This window comes from Ischnura elegans, chromosome 10 (assembly GCF_921293095.1).
Source record: "Ischnura elegans chromosome 10, ioIscEleg1.1, whole genome shotgun sequence".
In the NCBI taxonomy this organism is placed as follows: Eukaryota; Metazoa; Arthropoda; class Insecta; order Odonata; family Coenagrionidae; genus Ischnura; species Ischnura elegans.
Window position 1 is genome coordinate 16777349 of NC_060255.1, and position 19618 is coordinate 16796966.

The 19618-nt window shown below is 39.2% G+C and overlaps 1 protein-coding gene and 1 non-coding gene across 2 annotated transcripts in view; one reads left to right on the forward strand and one right to left on the reverse strand.

Moving 5' to 3' along the window:
• The window catches only part of LOC124167039, a 196846-nt gene that overhangs the window by 140526 nt on the left and 36702 nt on the right, over positions 1–19618 (forward strand). The window contains exon 3 of the mRNA XM_046544810.1: positions 13825–15459. Coding sequence (XP_046400766.1) covers positions 14570–15459 — 890 coding nt within the window. The 5' untranslated portion in view covers positions 13825–14569. The remainder of the gene's footprint in view (positions 1–13824; positions 15460–19618) is intronic.
• Positions 3383–3454, reverse strand: Trnam-cau. The gene has a single exon. It is a non-coding gene; the product is annotated as a tRNA-Met (tRNA).

The following is a 19618-nucleotide window of genomic DNA, read 5'->3' on the forward strand; positions in this document are numbered from 1 at the left end:
CACTGTTGGCTTTTTAATTCAAAAGGTTACGAGAGTAACGTCTTGCGAGATCTGGTTGCAATTGAAGGAATAATTGAAGCGGACCAGTCAACATTTTAGGATGCAAAGTCTTGCAAAAATTCCCCTCACATTCAGACATGAGAAGAAATCAGACCGAGGATGAAGCGCGTAAACCCTTCCAATTCCATAAAGATTGTAGCCATTAGATCGCATAAAAAATACGTTTTTATCAGGGATGGTCGGATCGGATACCTCGGATCCCAATATTCGCGGATATTGCCCTTCATCGGATACAGCAGATTCTAAGCCGCGGAAGACATCGGATCTGGATCCGAAATTTTAAATTATAGATTCAGTGAATGCAACGCCCCACAAGGGTGGAAAGAGTTCCGATTCTATCTTCGAATGCGCCGTCGTATGCGATTCTTGTCCTACTCATGAACCGTTTTGTTTGAAAGCTCTCGCAGAGGGTACGTAGGAGAATTTCAGCCATGGAAAATAAAAAATGCCAAATACGACTGGCACATAGTGTGACTCTTCCCAAGAGATTGAACAATCATCGGGGGAATCTCAGCGTCAGGAATTTGAAAATGCATTTGGATCCGAAAATATCCGATCCGAAAGATCCGGCTCCGAAAATCAAGGATGCGATCCGAATCCGGAACCGAAAAAAAATCCTAGATCCGTCCATCCCTAGTTTTTATGTCAATATATTAATGCGTATATTCCAAAAACATTTATATGAAAGTGATATCTCTCATTGTTTCTGAGATACAGTCTGGTGCGTGAAATAATACAAATCCTCGCTCCCTCATGGTCCAAACGGACACGTGTGTCCCATGACATAAAAACACTATTTTTGTGAAAATTAAAGCTTAAATGCGGAGCTTTTCGTACTAAATCCACAGGCTAGGTAGGTACACGTAAAGGATAAACCGAAAGTCCTGTATTAATTGACCTTCTCATTGATTTGTTATGATAAACTATCAAAGTTCCAGTGGATTTCTCAATTTTCGGGTTATCGCCGCGTTTCGTGGTCAGAGATGACGACAGTTTCGCCAGGATTCCACCAGGCGTCTTCAGGTCGAAGTGGTACTTTCACCGGTATAGCTCTCCCTCCTGGCGGCCACGGTGTTGTTGGCCGGTTACCCTTGCTGCTGCGCCGTCATTGGTTGGATTTCTAAACACTCTCTTCCGCGGCGATAACCCGAAAATGGAGAAATCCACTAATTCTGTACGCCACGGAAGACTCCGAGACAACATATCAAAGTTCCACTTCGTAAACAGCATTTCAAGTGAAAGTTCTTACAAGTGTGGAAACTAAAAAATCTTAAGGATATAACAAAAAGAATTTAAAACTAGAATCTAATAGCCTATTCTTTAATAGGACCAATTCTTACAATCTTATACCTTCTCTTTTAATTTTGAGAGAATTTCAAAATTTTGGGACACATGTGTCCCTTGGGCCTTAAAAGGGGTTTGTAATGGATGATTTGAGAAAAATCACGATAGATAATTATCATTTAGACGCAGAACATAATTTTCTCCGGAGAGCATTACACGAGAGAGAGGACGTAAAGCAGGATGTGCGAATTTGATAGATACTCAGCTTGTAAAACGAGACGAGATTGCAGAGAATGAGCTCTATAAAATTTTATTTTATTCATCTCAATTACCCCCGAAAATAGAACAATGAGGCCTTTACATCGGGATTTTTTAAACAATCAACAACAGACAATCACACACCCATGTCCTGGAAGGGGCAATCTATCCAGGCGGGACTCGAACCCGCGACCGTCGGTATGTTAGGCGAGGACTTATCCCCGCCGCCACCGAGACTGAAAATAACGACATACGGGCGAACTCGCTTAAAAATTCACCATCACTCCACAATAGGGTAGTTTCCTTCATCAAAGAAAACGAAAGGCATTGATTGCGATTCGTTACCCATTAGTGTATTCATAATATACATATTATTTGGTTTTAGAAATACCGATTTATACGAATGGCAATGGTCAATTTTATCCTCATTTGAAAAAGGCCAGATTGGCACCCATGCGATGCCACTCCACGTGACGTCACAGGGACCTAGTTTCTATACGAGTAGATAGGAGTTTTACATCGTCTGAGATTACCAATGCATGCATGAGGCACAGAGCTCAGGGAAACATGTCTTAATAATCACCTATTAAAATTGCCTATGGTCGGAAAGTTTTCTTCGTTTGATAAGGTATTAATAATCCTTATTTAAGCCAAGCGCTACCAGCTAGCAGGGTACTCTGCTACCTGCTACCATCCTGCGTCGTATCAGCGCTCAAAACCTCGCCCCAAGGTCTCATCCCACGGCGACGGCGGGAACCAGAACGACATCACACGGGAGTTTTCCCATCATTCATACTTAGCCGTAGCGTTTTCGCGTGCTTGAAAATTTTCAGTTTTCATTTAATCGCCAAAAATAGATATCGTCATTTAAAAATCTAAAAGCGTTAAATACGTACTCCAGGAGTAATAATCTTTCGATTTGGGCAATAAAAAATAATAGGAAACCACCTATTGTCTTTTATTTTTCATATTGGATTCAACGATTACAAACAGGAAGCGATATGAGGAATAATATCTTCTCCCCACAGTTGTGTGTACTTCGCCTCTCTTTTTCCCCATTCCATCCTACAGCCACTTCACTCATCCACCTCCACCATCTGTGCACTTCAAACTCGCTTTGCCGCCGGTTCCTCTCATACGGCCGTCACTCCTTCAACCAACTCAATCGAAAACGCCTTGTGGAATGGGTTCAACAGCCTTTTTGCCCTATTTTAACATCCAATACCCATGAAAACACCCCTCTGAAATGTACCCCCTCCATGATTCAATCCTACTTCCGACAGTGGCGGATAGGGGCAAGATTACCGGTTATCCAATTTACACTAAATATTATGGTCATTTTTACAGTTATCGAATATGTGTACAGGAGAAGCTAAAACTGATAGAAAAATTCTGCTATTGAGATTTTATAGTATGGAATATAAAATCGAAACTTGGAATGAGGTTAAATTACGCAAAATATTCATAAATTCTTGTTTCAAAAAACTTAATCTTTGGGAAATTTGACATGAGACAACCTAAAAATGTTTCATCGAAATTTTTAAAATTTTCGTAACCACTATGACCCCCACTTCTACCTGGAGGTTACCCCCAGAACCCTCAACTATCCCCACTTGTCCCTATCCTGGATCCGATGCTGCTCCCCGACAAAATATTTGTAGCACTGAAATGAATGACAAATTACCAAAAAAACTGTGAGACATATAAAATACAGACTTTTTTAATAGTATAATCGCTGGATAACAAGCTTTAGATAATAAGATTACAAAAAAGATAACAATAGCAGAGCGTGGTTTCGATCCACGGACCTCTGGGTTATGGGCCCAGCACGCTTCCACTGCGCCACTCTGCTCATTGAAATAATGGATACTTCGCTCTCTACCTGTTCCGTTTAGTATTTGATGTATTCCCATAGTGAAATTGAAATTAAGTTTCCATGATTTTTATCCGAATTTTACCTTCTGTGGATTTTCATTATTCACCCGCGCATATGAAGGTGAATTATCGCTGGAGGTTATGCATTGATCTTCATATCCTCATGTTCTTGGAAAGTAAATTAGCCATAATGGTTTGCGGCATAAATCGGCATTCATTCGCATCTTATGCTTTCCTCTAGTTTGGTGCGTCTACCGTTTTTCCCCAGATTTTCCGGAAAGATAACTCTCTGCTGTATTTGTTTGAAAAAATATTTAAAATCGTCAGGCTGAAAAACTATGAAAAATCTCGTTAGGCGTATGGCGTTGCGTCCACTTCTATATCTCGTCAGAAAACTTAAAGTTTTCACGCTAAAATTATAAATAAAATTCTCCCTGTCTGACAATGAATGTAAGGGTTATTTTCTGCAAGACTTATTATCATGGTCATCATTGGTCTTGTAACAGCATTGTGGTACATTTACCTTGTATGCATGAATGTATCTAGGTTAGTAGTTTCCTTTTAGCTGCACAAAAAATAATCTAACTAATGATTCGATAGGTATATAAGTGCATATAAAAAATAATCAATTATTTTTTTCATGGACGGCACAGGTTCTTTTACAAAATTGAAAGACTAAAAACACAAAACCAACCCATACACTCACAACAATTCGCGATTTAAATAGGAGATATATTTACTACGGAATCGAAATAAATGAAACGAAATGATACTTCCATACAGATTATTTTTGACTAAAGGGATTTATGCCTAACTTTCTGCTAAACGTTACTTCATTTTGGTGAAAAAAGAACGATCGAAGTTATTTCTTCGTAATGAATGAGGAAAAACACAGGCGCGCGAAGCTGGAGAAAACTATATATAAGAATAAATAAGACACCCGTCAATGTCTGTTGTGGCATTCTTTTATACCACATAAATTTTCGCTCTAACTTCTCTCAGCGCAGACTGGCGGAAACCAGTGGTCAGAGGAACGTAACCACGCTCTGCTAATATATAGTGTTGACAAATCAACGATTCATTAAAAAAAGAAAGAAAGCATGTGTGTTACTTTACAATGTGTATTTTTTGATAATATTTTGCGTATTCTAAAGTAAAACTATTCTTAAATCCTTTATCACCTCTGCATTACGTCCAGCTTTCATATCAGTCTTCTCACTTAGCCTATCTAAAACCTCGATGACCCTAAGGATCAATATTTTAACACCCTCAGAATACTCCATCATACTATACAATCATCATATCGATTATCATCAAAATTCAAAGCCAGCAGCACCTGACACAAACGAGCATTATTTTTCCTCTCCGTTCCGCGAACTCCATCGACTTTTCCCCAGAAGCGAAATTCCCAATCTTCACTTAATTTTTAAATCGCAATCCAAAAGAACGTATTCTCTCATTTGCAGACAGAATTCCTAGCCCCCTTCATTTAGTAACAAACAGATTTCTGATTGAAGCAATTACTGAGAGGAAATGAGTCATCAGTGTTTATGATTAAGAAAAGCGATATGCTATTTATATTGATGGTCCCGTTACCAAGAGATTCAATTAGTTATGATAAATGATTAAAAGATCGCACAAAGATATAAGTTGTGTTGAAGAGATATGCCTGTCTCATGATGTTGCTACTGATTAGGCACCGCCGAGTAATTTTACCGAACAGTTAACCAAATGAGCAGCCTAAAACAAAACAATTCACCAGATGCTACATATGGAGCATGTTTCTCTAAGGAAGCGAATCTTGGACGTTGGCAGTAATAGAGAAGTCACGAGTGGATGCATTCGAATTGTGGTGCTACCGAAGAATGATGAAAATAAAATGGATAGACCGAGTAAGTAATGAGGAAGTACTAAGAGGAAAGGGAGAAATGATAAGTCTTCTAAAATGCTTATGGAGAAGACTTAAGGGACAACTTACAAATTGTTAGTTGACCACATTATGAGGGATGATGGCCAGATGAAAATAATTGTGGAAGAGAAGAAGGACAAGCGACGGCCCTGAATCAGTTACATAGGACAGGTTAGGTATAAAGGATGTAGAAGAGAAGAAATACGTCGCTGTGAAAAGGCTAGCTGATGCGAGAGCGGAATGGAGAGCTGCGTCAAACCAATCTTAGGATTGTTGACGAATGAAGATTATTAGTTATCTCTACTACAGTCTGGACGCTTTCGAGAAAATCAGCATAACAAATATTTCAATGAAATGATGCACAATCAGCGCTGCTTAATTAAAAATCCTCGGAAGTTCAGATAGCTGAGATCTCTTTCATTCTTTCGGCCGTCCAAACATCTTTTGTTTAGATGCTTACTGCGCAAAAAAAAATAAAAAATGCACCATCTGGCGAGGGGACGAAAACGGTAGTAGGAATAATCGAAGCTATGACGAACTAATTCCAACGAATGGCTACATTTTCCGTCGACACAGTTCAGTGTGTTTCTTACACGAAGCTGCCACAGTCATCACCTTCAATCTGAGAGATCCACGAGCGTGGGGTAAGTTCAAAGTCGTGAATCGTGTGGATGAATTTTGAGATTGCATCAGAAAAAGTAACAGTCAAATAAATCTCACTCTATACCCCATATGTTCAGTCACCGATCAGGTAGTAATAATTTCGACCATTTTCTTAAAAGAAGTGTACTAGTCTAGTAAGTTCATTCGACAACCAGCCCCTGAGATAATACATTCAACCGATTTCTTTTTTTATTACCTCAATTATTAAATAATGATTAACGTCTCGGAGCATAGATCTTAGAGGGCAATGCAAAATTGTTTCCCAACGTTTCGATATATTTCTTACATCTTCTTAAGGGCTATGAATGATAATGGTTACAATAAATTGATACATTGTAGGCATGAAAGATTATTACAATATTTTTTACAATAATAAAAAATATAAAATAATTCAATTGCAATAACATAAATGACAAGGAAGAGACAAGAATTTTGAAACTCCTTATTTGCACGTATTTGTTTTCTGATTTTAACTAAGCTAGTACAATATCATAGATACCATTTATTTGGATTTATCAAACAAAAATAAATTTTACTTAGATTCTCAGTTGCCTGATCTTTTATTGAAGTTATTTTTGTTTTCAGATATGTATGAATCATTTCTTTAAATATTTTTAATTACTTTCATAATCTAAAATTTCAGCATTATCGAAGTCAAAGGTATGGATCTTGTTTATACTTTTATTTATACATTATACAACGTTTCAAGGGTTTAGACAACGCTTTTCAAGGGAACATAGTGTAATTCTATTGTTTATGGATGATTTGAGCTGGATTTCCAAGAAGAAGACAAAAGAAATATATCGAAACATTGGCAAACAATTTTTCATTAAATTCTCAGACCTATACCCCGAGACGTTAATCATCAATACCTACATAACGCCGGGTACATACAAGACATGCAGGTTCAGTTATGCACACAGTACCGTAGGTTAGCCTGGTGGGTCATACAATTAGATATAGATTGAACGTGCAAGCTCTTAGGCGCAAGTGCAGCTGGAGCTCATGAACATATTATGCAGGAAGACTGAAAATATGTTTCCCGGATACGACTCCCGGATCGTTCCCCGACGGACAAAAACAGCCCCACTCGATAAATTATGTCACACGGATATCTTGGATGATATGCGGCACTGATATATATATGCGTGGGGGAAGTTCGTAACATTAGTTAAATCGGACATTACAATATTTACACAAGATTTATTTTAACACGACGCGTTTCGTTGTGGATGCACTTGATAATGTTGTTGTAACGACGAAACGCGTCGATTTAAAATAAATCCCGAGGAAAAATTCAACGTCTCACTTGACTAATAGGCCCAACGGGTTGACTTTGTAGAAGTTGAACATAATTCGTAGTTTGTATAATATACTATGTACTTTTTCACAAAATATTTATTTTACCGACGCTTTCCGCCAACTTGCGGCATCAAAAAATCCCATTGAAATTTCATGCTGTCTTGATATTTAAAAAAATCAAACTTATACCTACTTTAAACTTCCAAACTTACAAAGAAAAAGTATTTTATTTCATTACTGCACTGCTCTACATTTTATTTTTCTGCGAAAATACTACCCACACAATAGCAAAAGTTACTCATGCTGTTAATTTTAACCAAAAAATATGATTATTAGGCAGGTAATAACCTGATGATGCTGTAAGTTGGCGACACACGTCGGAAAAATAAAAATTTGTTGAAAAATAAAAATTTGTCGGCGTTTTAAGGTGGCTTTGTAACTAGTGTGAGAGGAAAAGAGGTCCAGGGAAGGGATTTTTGAAGCCATGGAGTTAAACAAGGAGGGGATTCGGTAGAACAGAGAGCGTTGAGAGATGGAGAGACGGAATCACGGAATGTGAAGCAGGGAGTTGTTTCGTAAGGGGCGAGGAGGAATATGAAAACGGAAAAGAGGGAGAATTTCGTTTGTCCGTAGAGAACCGCTAAAGATTCTATGCAGAAACATGAGGTCAGATAAGACACGGCGCCTTGTTATGTTAGATATCCGGATATGAATGGCTTACTTGACAAGGCGGTCCCAGTAGCCATGTGCCCGGCAGAGCAGTCATTAGTAATTTCGGCTTCCACTGGCATAAACTATCCAGGGTTAAAATTTCGTGACACAATTTTTCCCCACCCTGTATACAGGAGAGGAGAGTCACCCCTTGTCCCTATCCTGTATCCGCCACTGAAGAAAGAGGATATATTTTGTAGCGACTTTGATCGATACCACAACAACACTATTTTCGCACATATTCATATTCCGCTGAGCCCTTTCAACTGCGGACACGATCACCGGGAGCGAAATATATGAATGGCTAAGGGCGTTTTAAAGACCCGCCCCCCGTCGCATGGTGAAAACATCTCGCAGAAAACGGAACAGACGTTCCGGAAGAATGTTCGGTGAGGTTAAAAACGAGTTCACCTTGGGTCACACGAGGGGAGAGAGAAACATGGGGGAGTTTAAAGGGAGGAGGAGACCTTTAAGGAGGAGACCTTTGGGGAGGTGACCCAAGGCGAACAGTGTGTTTGATTGTATGCTAATCGGCATGCGGTGGAAGTGCGGGGAAGGGAGGCGGGGTTGAGATGGAAAGTCTTCCCTGTTATCCTCCCGCTCGCTTTGCCGCCTTTAGCATAACGGACCGTGAAGCGGAAGGGGTTGAGAGATAAAGGTCGAGGCGTATTTCGATGCACGGCTGAGGAACAAATCCAACACAGCATCGAGCGCAACACGTTAAGGAGCCATTTCGTTTTGACCTTCATCTTTTCGCTCGGTGGCATGCACCTACCGAAACGTCCTGCGATATGATATCTGGAGGATAATGTGCGAGGAAATTTGTTCCTACAGTGCAAACTTTACATTAACGTCATCGCTGAGACCACAATGAAAGAATTGAAAAAAAAATATACAAGCAGGATTAAAATAATGAGTTTTTTAAATACATTTTTGTGCAGCAGTAACACCTGTAGCTGAATATATAAATATTATGTACAGTTAGTATTTGCAGGCACTATTTATAGTTTATATTAGTATCGTATATCAGTGCGTTAGAACGTTTACATTTTTACAATGCTAATGATTTTTTTAATTGTATCATCATACATGCACAATGTCTGCATATCCCATAAAATTTCAAACTTTCAGTGAATTGTGAGTTATATGTAATCGACTCGTTTCGGTGTGTTCGAATAAATCCTGTGAAACTATTGCAATGTTTATTTAGATAAAATTAAGAACTTCCACCACATATTGGTGCCCATCATACAAGAGACACCTTAGAATGCTAACAGTGAATTTTGAGCGATATTAAACCGCATACACACGGGATAAAGCTAATTTTTACCGTCATAAATTATAATTAGGAATGTTCACGAAAACTATATTTTTTTATTCATCGGAAAAACCTCCTAAATTGCAAGACACATTAAAATAGAGTCCATACAGCTTGGATCTTACCAAGTAGAATTTCATTATTTTTCTAAGTGCTTCGATTAAATTACAGCATTTTATCTCGTACAACAGGTATAACAAGACGACTTTTTTTACGATGAATCTCAGTAACGACAGCTCCAATAAAACATCACGTAATACTAATTTTAAGTAAAACATGCATTCATATGCATTCAAAGGAAGTAACTCGTGAGAAATTGAATTGACTTCACCGTGATCTAAATCTGGACCACCCTATCGCTTGGAATGAATGATGCCTAATACACCAAGTCATATCCCTCAAATCCAGAATTAAGGATTTAATAAAATACATTAAATATTAATTTTGGATGCGTGTATAAGCGTCCGGAAAAAAATATTTACGTAAAGAGTGGGTAGTGATTTTCATCGAGCAATGAAAGAGAAGGAAACTATATCATTTTGCGAATTCAATGCATCGGACAGAAGATGGTGAAAGGTTTCACACAATCATAAGGATGCTGAGAAAAATTACTGTTTAGTTGGAATATGAATTAAAATCTGAATTGTGCTCTACCTCGGAGAGAGAGAGAGAAGAAAAGTCGGAGGGAGGTAACAAGATCAATTTTTTCTGAGGCGAGAGTGGGGGAAGTAGGAAAGGTAATTGTTCGCGGTGATGCATGCCGGGAAGGGCGTACTTGCATCATCTGCGGAAAGACCTGGAGGGAACTGGAGGAAAAGGATATTAAAATGCAGTCGAATTAAGTAAGCAAGACGAATGCCGGTCAGGTTTTTCTTCCTTTACCATCATTCTAAAAAAACTCGACTGCATAACAACTCAACAACTGGTTCCGAGAATATGTGAAAATTATCCGGTTGCATATTAATGTCCCAGAGCGACCGTTACCTTAAGAGGACCGATTGCAGTGATAATGGGTATGGCCTAGTGATGACGCTGTTGATGCGGCTTAGTTGAGTCTCCTTGGCATTTTTGTTTTTCATTTTCAGTTCTAATTTTAAACGGTTACATCAATTCGACCTCTTCAAGGTTCTCCAGGTATCAACGAACCCGTAAAGCAAGAATGAGGAGCCCGAGGTGAGGGTGTATTAGCCTCAGAACTCCACGTTCAATATTCGTTAAGGTGCAACAGTATCTCTTTACCGAAGGATTGTCATCCTCGAGCGAGAAAGCAAACACATCATACGGAAGAATTAGAAACGCAAGTGCGAATGCGCTTACGAATACGATTATGCAAAATTTTTATGTGTTTGAACCACTCCACCACTAATGCGGAATGAAAGAAGAAGGTGATAACAGGTGTACAAACGCCTTTACAAATTATTTTACAGACTCAAATTGTCAAGCGTACCATACATGTGCCGCACAAAATTCTACGAGGAAGGAATGGTATATGGTAGGAAAAATTTTGCCACCGAAAGCAAAGATTACAGGAATTTGTGTTTCACGTTGCAATATTACTCATTTTCCCATTAGATTGGAAGAATTTAATTGCAGACATATATGATAGGATCATAATTTCCTGCACTTTTTTATTTTTAAAGCACACAGTATTTAATATTTTAGATGAAGTTGAAATGTGCTCAGAATTTGTTAGATTCTCTCGATTTCTCATTAAAGTTAATAGTTATAGTTATGTGTTTATAAAGTATTTTCTGACTCAATCGAGCATAAACAGATTCTGACACTAAGCCTTCAACTTGATTTCTACAACCGACAGAATAACGTAAAAAGCCACCTGGTGGATGTGTCCTATCTCAGATAATGTACATACCGACTCTTTTATTTTTAAACCTATGGTGATTCGGGGAAACTACCTGAAAGAATCATGAACAACCTCCGAATAAAATTGAATTGCAAAGCACCTTCATCATTCACCTGGAGAAAGGTTTTATACAGATTATTGTTGGACAAAAATTCTCTTAAACCATTTTTTGGATTGGATGGGCGCGTTTTGGCTTTATCAAGGATTAAGTTTCATTATCTAAACAGAGAGATTTCCGGTGCAATTAAAATGTTTAAAGTGCCGCTCAAATCTTCTGAATTGAAGGTATTATTTTGAAAAAAAAAACACGAACATGTTTTATTTAAGAAGGAGGGGAAATGACATGCCTAGGATATTGAAATAAATAGTTGTATTTTCCACGCATTTAACATTTATTTCGACCTAGGATTAAATTTTCCTACATCATCTCCAAGGTGTCTACATCATCTTCAGTCTACCAGAACGGAGAAAAAAAGATTTTTTTATTAAAAATAAAGACCAATGCAATAATTTCTCCATGTTGGAAAAAACAAGTGTTAATTCCTTCAAAATCGTACGATAAAGGATTTCCACCAATTCACGCCCACTACTATTACTTAATACTTGTAAAAATATTTAGTGACGCATCCTATTGCACCTTCGTAATACCGCGGAAACCTTCGTAGTTATTGAAAGGAAAATTAAGAATATCGAGAGAACATACAAGAAAGCCCCTTTTGGAATACGGTGTATTAAATCGTGAAAATTACTGTCTGTAAAAAAAAGCAAGATACCTGAGTTTGAGGGACTCTTTCGTCTAAAGGAGTTCATCTTTTTCAATGGAATAAAAATCACACGAAAGAGAATTTATTTCTACGTTGGGTCGTTTAATTTTAAAAATTTTCCGCACCTTCGTATTCCCTGTACCTACTTAATTTTTTCTAAAAAAAAAGTACCCGTTTTTTGCGCGTAAAATCAAGTTGCCTAACTTTGAGCGCTTGGTATTCCCGTAATTTTCGTTCATATAACTTGGATTTTTGATATAAGAAAGCCAGATCTATTATTGACAATTTTCAGAAAACAAATTGTTTAAACCTGGTTTTGTTGTAAACAACGCAAATATCCGCTAACTTCGACACCAATGGGTCCAACGTAGAAATAAATTCTCTTTCGTATGCTTTTTGTTGCATTGATATTTATTAACTCCTTTAGACGATAAGTTCCTTAAACTAACTAAACTAAACTAAAACATTAATAAACTAAGCAATGACGGTTAAAATTAGATTCCGCAACGCTAGTAAGTTCCTTACATTCCCCGAGCAAAGGTCAAGTCATAACTTTCTCGGAATGAAAGGTTTACCTTACGATGAATATATCCCTCAGTGCTATCAACCTTTGTGGACACCCTTATCTTCCAATTCAAACACTTCTGCTTGTCAGCTGAAGCCACGGAGGGAAGAGTAACTCGTACGACGCATGAGGAATTCCAGTAGTTTGTCGAGAAAGTGCTGCATGTGGAGAACCAAGCTAAAGACCTCAAGAGGATTTTCAGGCAGGTTTAATAACTTAACTCAGCAACTTTTGCGTGTGATACTTTCTTAAGAAGATTTAAAATAATTTCTACGTTTTTTTCAGACGACTACATGGTTCCCTTTAAGGTGACAGCACGTAGAAACCTAAAACTAAATAAGAAAGATTCAGGCGAATAAGATCGTGGCGTTCCACAAATAAGTTAAACATCAATTTATTTAAAACTGCATTTTCTATCGTGAAACACTTGCAGGTTGTCGAATTACCAATGCCAGTAAAAGTAATTTTAAAATAGGGCAGGTTGTAAACAATTCGTCAATTGCATCATACCAACTCTTCAAGCACTGCTAAATTTATATTTCTTAGAACCCGCATTCGCATGAACTTCCGATTAATTTCAGGTGCGAATCATGTGGACTGCAAGCGCATTAAAGTAACATATTATTCTAAAAGGTTCAAACCACCGAACACCATAATTACAGCAATGCCTCTTAACTTTTACCGTAACCTTTCCATTGTTTATAGTTTAACATTGAATCCTATGGTCGAGGAAAACTGCCATTATAACTATCTTTAAATTGTTGGTTTCGGCAGTTAGTTCGCTTGGCGGGTTCGACCTATACGGTGTTTTTTCACTTAACAAAATGAATTTAAAGTTCGAATACAAGTGCGCTGGTTCTCGATAATATTTTTGTTTTGTTCTGATGCGAGATTTTCTCAGGGACAACCTTTGATTCTTTTCACGCTGTATAAAAAGTAGTGCAAACTTTCTAGCATAAAATTTAGGTGGCATATTTGTTTCAGCAAATTTATGTCCATGAAATTAATATTAAAATAAAATGGATTTCTCCTTCAATGCCCAAGCTATCATAATTTTTATATTAAATCTGATATATCTACATCTGCTGCCACCAGAAACGCTTTTAAAAATGATCGTACATCCCAAACAGTGCAATGAATCCAAATTCGCCAATCGTGCATTCCTTTGTTTCCGAAGAAAATCATGCCATTCTTTGTCCGCGAAAGTTTTTTTTCATCGACTGAAATATGTCCTTTGTTCTTTTTCCTACGCAGGGAATGAGAACATCTCGACGGGAACAACTTGGGGGCTCAAGAAAAACCAGCAGCCAGCACGTAGCAGATTGCAGCCCTCCGAGAACGTAGGGCTTCCATCTTTTTTTCTTTCTCAAACCAAAAAAAAGAAAGAATAGAAGACCTACGAAAGTCATCGACACCTTAACACAGATGTCCCCTCCATCGATTTTCATAAGGTGACCACCTCGGCCAGTAAGTAATACAAGGATTATTCTCATTCCTCATCGCTCGCTAGTGACCACCAAAAGTGTGTTTCCCGCCACGCTGCAAGGCGTACCGGGTACAACGTGCAACCCTCTAGTGCTCAACCATACCTCATCCGCATGCAGATGAAACCCCGAAGAGTGTGCCACAAAAAGTGTGTCCGAACCCTAAATCACATTTAGGGCTGTGTTTTTTTCCAGGACATTTGAGCTTTGTGAGTGAGAGTGTATGACGCTGGGTGCTATTCAGATCGCCCATCATGTGCACGACGAGGGAGTTCCCGCTTCAACGGAGTTAGGAGATCGATGAGACCGGAGTGGCCTCTCGAAGAGCGGCCTCGGGTGTACCCACGGGTCAAGCATGCCACGGGAGACGACTGCCCTCCGCTCGGGGTCGTAGTCGTTGAGCCGATGGCCGGGAGGCGCGTGCGGGTCGCAGGGACCTTTCCAAGACCTCACCAGAGCCTCCCGGGAAGCCGCCTGTACCGCAAGGCGGCGGTCCCGGAGGTGGGTGGACACTGATGTTGAAGCACATGCTAACGGCCACCGCGGCGCCGGTGCACAGCGGCTATCGCCCTCAGTCCGCAGACTGCGTAGCAGCGGCCATGGGTGCGGACATGCACGGAGGGGCCAGGATGAGGGGCGGAGGCCCCCAGCCCATGGTCCTCACTCCCAACGGCCCCATGAACATGTCCCACCGCATGCTGAACCACTCCCACGCCCTCAACGTCTCCACGCTGAGCACCTCCAAGCACTCCCTCGGGGGCAACTCGAGCAGCATCAGCCCCGGGGCGAACCTCAGCAAGAACCTGGTGGGCATGGACGCGTCCGGAGTGTCGCACCACAGCGCCATGATGGGCGGGAACATGAGCGGGCTGGAGCTGAGCCCGCACCACCTGCACCACCACCACCCCCACCTGGCGCACCACCACATGCACCACCAAAGCCCCCAGCCGGTCCCCCAGACCCAGATCCCCCACCACACCCAAGTGCACCAACAGCATTCCCCCCACCAACACTCTCCGCACCAGAAGATGGCCAACGGCGGACTGAACATTCCGAGAAGGGTGATCCCCACCAACGTGACTCGGTTCATGCATATGTCCAAAGTGGTTGGAGTCAGGGAGAGCCTCACCTCCCTCGGTTTGTTGTGCTTAGTGTCCCTCCTCCTTGCCCTCCTGTCCCTCATATTCCTCCTCAAGATATCCCCCGCCACGGCCGACGATGTCAGGGACTTGCTGCGGACGGAACAGTTCAAGATCATCAGTGCGGAAGAATATGTTGTGGTTTACGAGGTGACGCTGGCACTGTGCGCGCTCACGCTGTCGCTTAACCTCTGCTGCCTCCTTGTCTGCGCGGTCCAGTTTCTCTTCGCGGTCAAGTTAGTGAAGTCTCCACAGGGCGCTGAGAGGTAAGCGAATTATTCTCCCAAGCATAGAAACATCTACACGTGTATTCCAAAATAGACAGATTGATATATTTATTGCTTACAACTATTACGAATCAAAACAAGATGTACATGTCATGATTGCAATCTAGGTTGCCTCGAAAGAGTACCTGTGTTGAGGCAACCTTCACATGAAATATACATTGCTTACATTGATGTATAGTACATAATAATTTGCAAGTTAATGCGTTGTAAACATATAAAATAATTATACAAATTAGACATAGGAATTAATAATACAGCAGGTGATACCAAATAGATAATATGACTAGTATAAGGTAGATTTTAAAAATCTAGCAATATTTTCATTAGCCAATAGCCAATTTTTCGATAGCCGCAAGAATACTTTACTGCCTTTCTTATTCTTTATACAATCAGGAAGCAAGTTATAGATTTTTGGTCCCATACACACAAAGCATCGTTCAAAGATAGTAAGGTTAGATTGGATTGCGTTTACCTCGCCCCTTCTTGGAGTGAACCTTAAAGAACTATCAGATAAATTTGCCTTACTCCCACTCATAACAAAGGATAGTGCACCATATAGTTAGCAGCTTTAATAGGTTATAGGATATAATGAAGTTCTCACTTCTCAAACTGGGTAAAGATGCTGATGGACACTGATATTTCACGGAAGCAGTCTGCCATTGTCCTCGAGGTGAAAGACAATAATAAGGATGATAGCACACTGCTTATGAAAAGTCGTTGCCCATCAACATTTTCAGCCGGTTCAACTTCATCACAAGTACTCGTAGCAAAAGGCTATCATATTCCGCAATAAGGCAACTTCGTGGGAGGGTGGATTTTGAATGAATATTAGTACGAGATACGTAAACGTATACGCAAAAGTAAATTTCTGGGGAGCTTTTTCGGGGTGTTTGGTATTCTTTGGATTACGGTAAAAAGGTCAAGATATATTAAACGGAACTGATGAACCGCCCCCTTCGGCGTAGTGAGGAGAGTGAAGCAATGATTAAAATCCTTATGGTACCATTGCCATTTTTATTTGGAGAAGGGTGGAAGGAGTAAAATTGTAACTAAGAAATGCAAACAACTTGACTTTTTTCCAAATATATCATAATTTTCAACAGAAAGTTAGTTAATACCTAGCCAATTTCTAATGATTACCCCTGAATACTAGGACCTAATAAGACACCTATTTTTTTATTTTTCAAGAAAAAGAAAAACATACAGCATACAGTTGTCATTTTACAGTGGTCATGTAACAATACATAAATTAGAGGACGAAGACACAATGTAACAAGTAGAAAACAATAATTACATTTACAAAAACAAAAAGGACAACAAGAATATGCAGGTACAGCCTACTTCGATGACAGATAGGATAGGGAAAGGTTTATGAAGGATTTCAATGGAAGTGCAAAGGGGTCGATGTGTGGAGGGAGTGAGTTCAACACAAGTAATGCGGTAGAAAAACGAACGTTTAGTAAGTGAAAGTCTAGGAACGGGCATGTGGATTAGGGGATGAGAACGGGTAGGGTGGGGTGGAACTTAAAAATTCATAAAAGGGAGCAATGCAGAGCAGTCGATGGTTGAAATGTAAAAGCATATGTAAAAGGTAAAAACATGCATATATAAAAGGTTAAATAAACAATTAGATATGAGGCCTAATACGAAATAAGTCAGGGTGCTTAGTTTGAATATCAAGATGTAGGTTAACAGTTCATTCGTATCATAAATACAAAGCGTCTTCAAAGTCACGCATCATCAGAGGGGGATTAACGATAAAATTAACAATTTGATGCAACTATTGCTACCATAAAAATTGTTTTTTTTGGAGAGTTGGATTTAAAGTTCATTTATGAAAAAATAGTCTTATTCTAAAAAATCTCAAGGTATCAAGCAGTTTTCCTTATTATCAATTGGTTTCGCTGAAAAAGCATGTGTTTATAGACGGAAATACTGCCAGGAGAAAATTCGTGCATCGTGAAAGCGCACGATGGAATAGATGTTATCAGACCCCGTACAATTTCCCCAAGCTCTTTATGCATGGGAATCACTTAACCAGAACTTCCCTTCCGCTGCACTTGAGCAAGTAGACCCCCGAGAGAAAATCAATCGTGTGCAACGGCATGGAATCCTATAAAAATCATATTTTGCTGCATATGATCGAATCGTGGAAAACCCTTAACAAATCGCTCCATCTTTCTAACCTTCTAGTTGAATTCAGTGCGTGCAATTTTCCACGATTATATAATTTATAACGACCAAGGTGTCAATGTTATTACATTAAGTTGAAGATTTTGTAGTTGCATTGAAACCTGGGGCGGAATAAATTTTATAATCGCGGAAAATTGCAAGAATTTATTTCAATACGAAAAAATTCCACTCCATCATCTTCCGATTTCATTTTTAACCTTCCCGATTGGCCCAAGAAAGATTGATATTCTGAAAATAAATAAGGAATGCAAATCTATAACTAGATATACGTTACACCATTAGAGCGGTGAAGGAATTGGCAATATAACAGAACCCCGTTTCCTCTTATGAGTACCCGTAAAGTTCCAATCACATTAAAAATTTACCTTCAATGTTGCCACGTCTGATAAACGGAAAACATTGTACACCATGTTGGCCTACTTAGGAAGAAATATAATTATCTATCGATTTAAAATATATAGCTCGTTTGACCAAATTTGAGCCGAGATTAAATTTTTCAGATACTCCCGACACAGACGTTTCGACATTGCTAAAAAGGAATATCATAGAATTAAGAAAAGTATTTCAAATTAACCGAGGTACACTATCGTCTAAATGAAATACATCATTAACTCATGTATATGTGAAAGGATGATACACCCTTAATTTTTTCATTCAAATATATTACTTATTCACTACATTCATTTCTTACGATCAACAATAAGGGTAGCGTATTTATGCATTATCATGAAATCATGTAGTAAATGCTACATAAATAGAAGCATTAAAAATTATAATATTTATTTATTTAATAACTTCTTAGTCCTTCTTAAGTTCGCAATTAAATATATTTTCTTTGGGCCACCGTTACAGTCTTTACCAAAACCATCAGGACTTCAGGAAAACTTTTCCCTCTTCAGCGATAGATCTTCTGTAGACATAACTTCACTATACACAAGCAATAATTGCATCTAATGAGTACCAAAGAGATTAAAGGTGCATAATCGATTAGTTCATTGATTTTGCAAAGGGTAAATGTTTTTCACAAGCCATGAAGATGGTTTATTAAATACCTAAAAAAAAAGGTTATTGAATTATCAATTAAAAATATCCCCTAAGAAAGAGGAAATCACCATTGTAATCAGTGATCTACAACTTCCAACTACCCCAAAAGCCGCCTAAAAAGGCGTGTGGCAAGAGGTGATAAGACTTCGTCAGCCGATTTCGTCTAGATAATAAAACATCACGGATTGCCTAGTAAAAAGATTAGCAATTGAATTAGAAATTTAAAAAAATTCCCAAAGAAAAAATAAAATCGCGAATATAACCAATGATCTAGATCAGAAAAACCGCAAACTATTTTTACACATTTTTGGGGACAACATATCTATGAAACTCTGCCACAGTCTGTAACCAAAGCAATACCGAAACAAAAGAATTGCCAATTTCAAACTGGAAATGGAATTCCCAAGAATGCAATTCAAAGAGTCGTGCACTCCAAAGCCAAGCGTTAACGTTAGTCTGCCGAGTACGAATTCACTACCCTCGAGTAAGTGTTGAAGAAACTCTCTCATGCAAGTCTTTCTTCTTGCACGTTCTGACCGGATTGGAAGGGGCAATGCGTATCGAGGGGCGGCGTAGGCGAAATGCCAGCCGGCGGAAGAATGCAGAACCCGAGCCAATGCTATCGCCGCAGACTCAGCGGCGTGAAAAACATAAACACGGCGCGCCGCGTGCAAGCGTTCATACCCATTGAATTGATGCAAAAGGAAAGCATTCGAAAACTCTCTCAGCATGACCTTCTGACAGAGGTGAGCAACGGGTAGCGCCAAGAAACTTTCGTGAGTTTCGATGATTTACACATTTTTTTAGTAAATGTTTAGAAAAAAATACTCTTCAGTCGCGGAAGTGGCACCGTAGTAAGAAGAGAGCCTGTAGTAGATATCGTATGGATAGATATTATAGC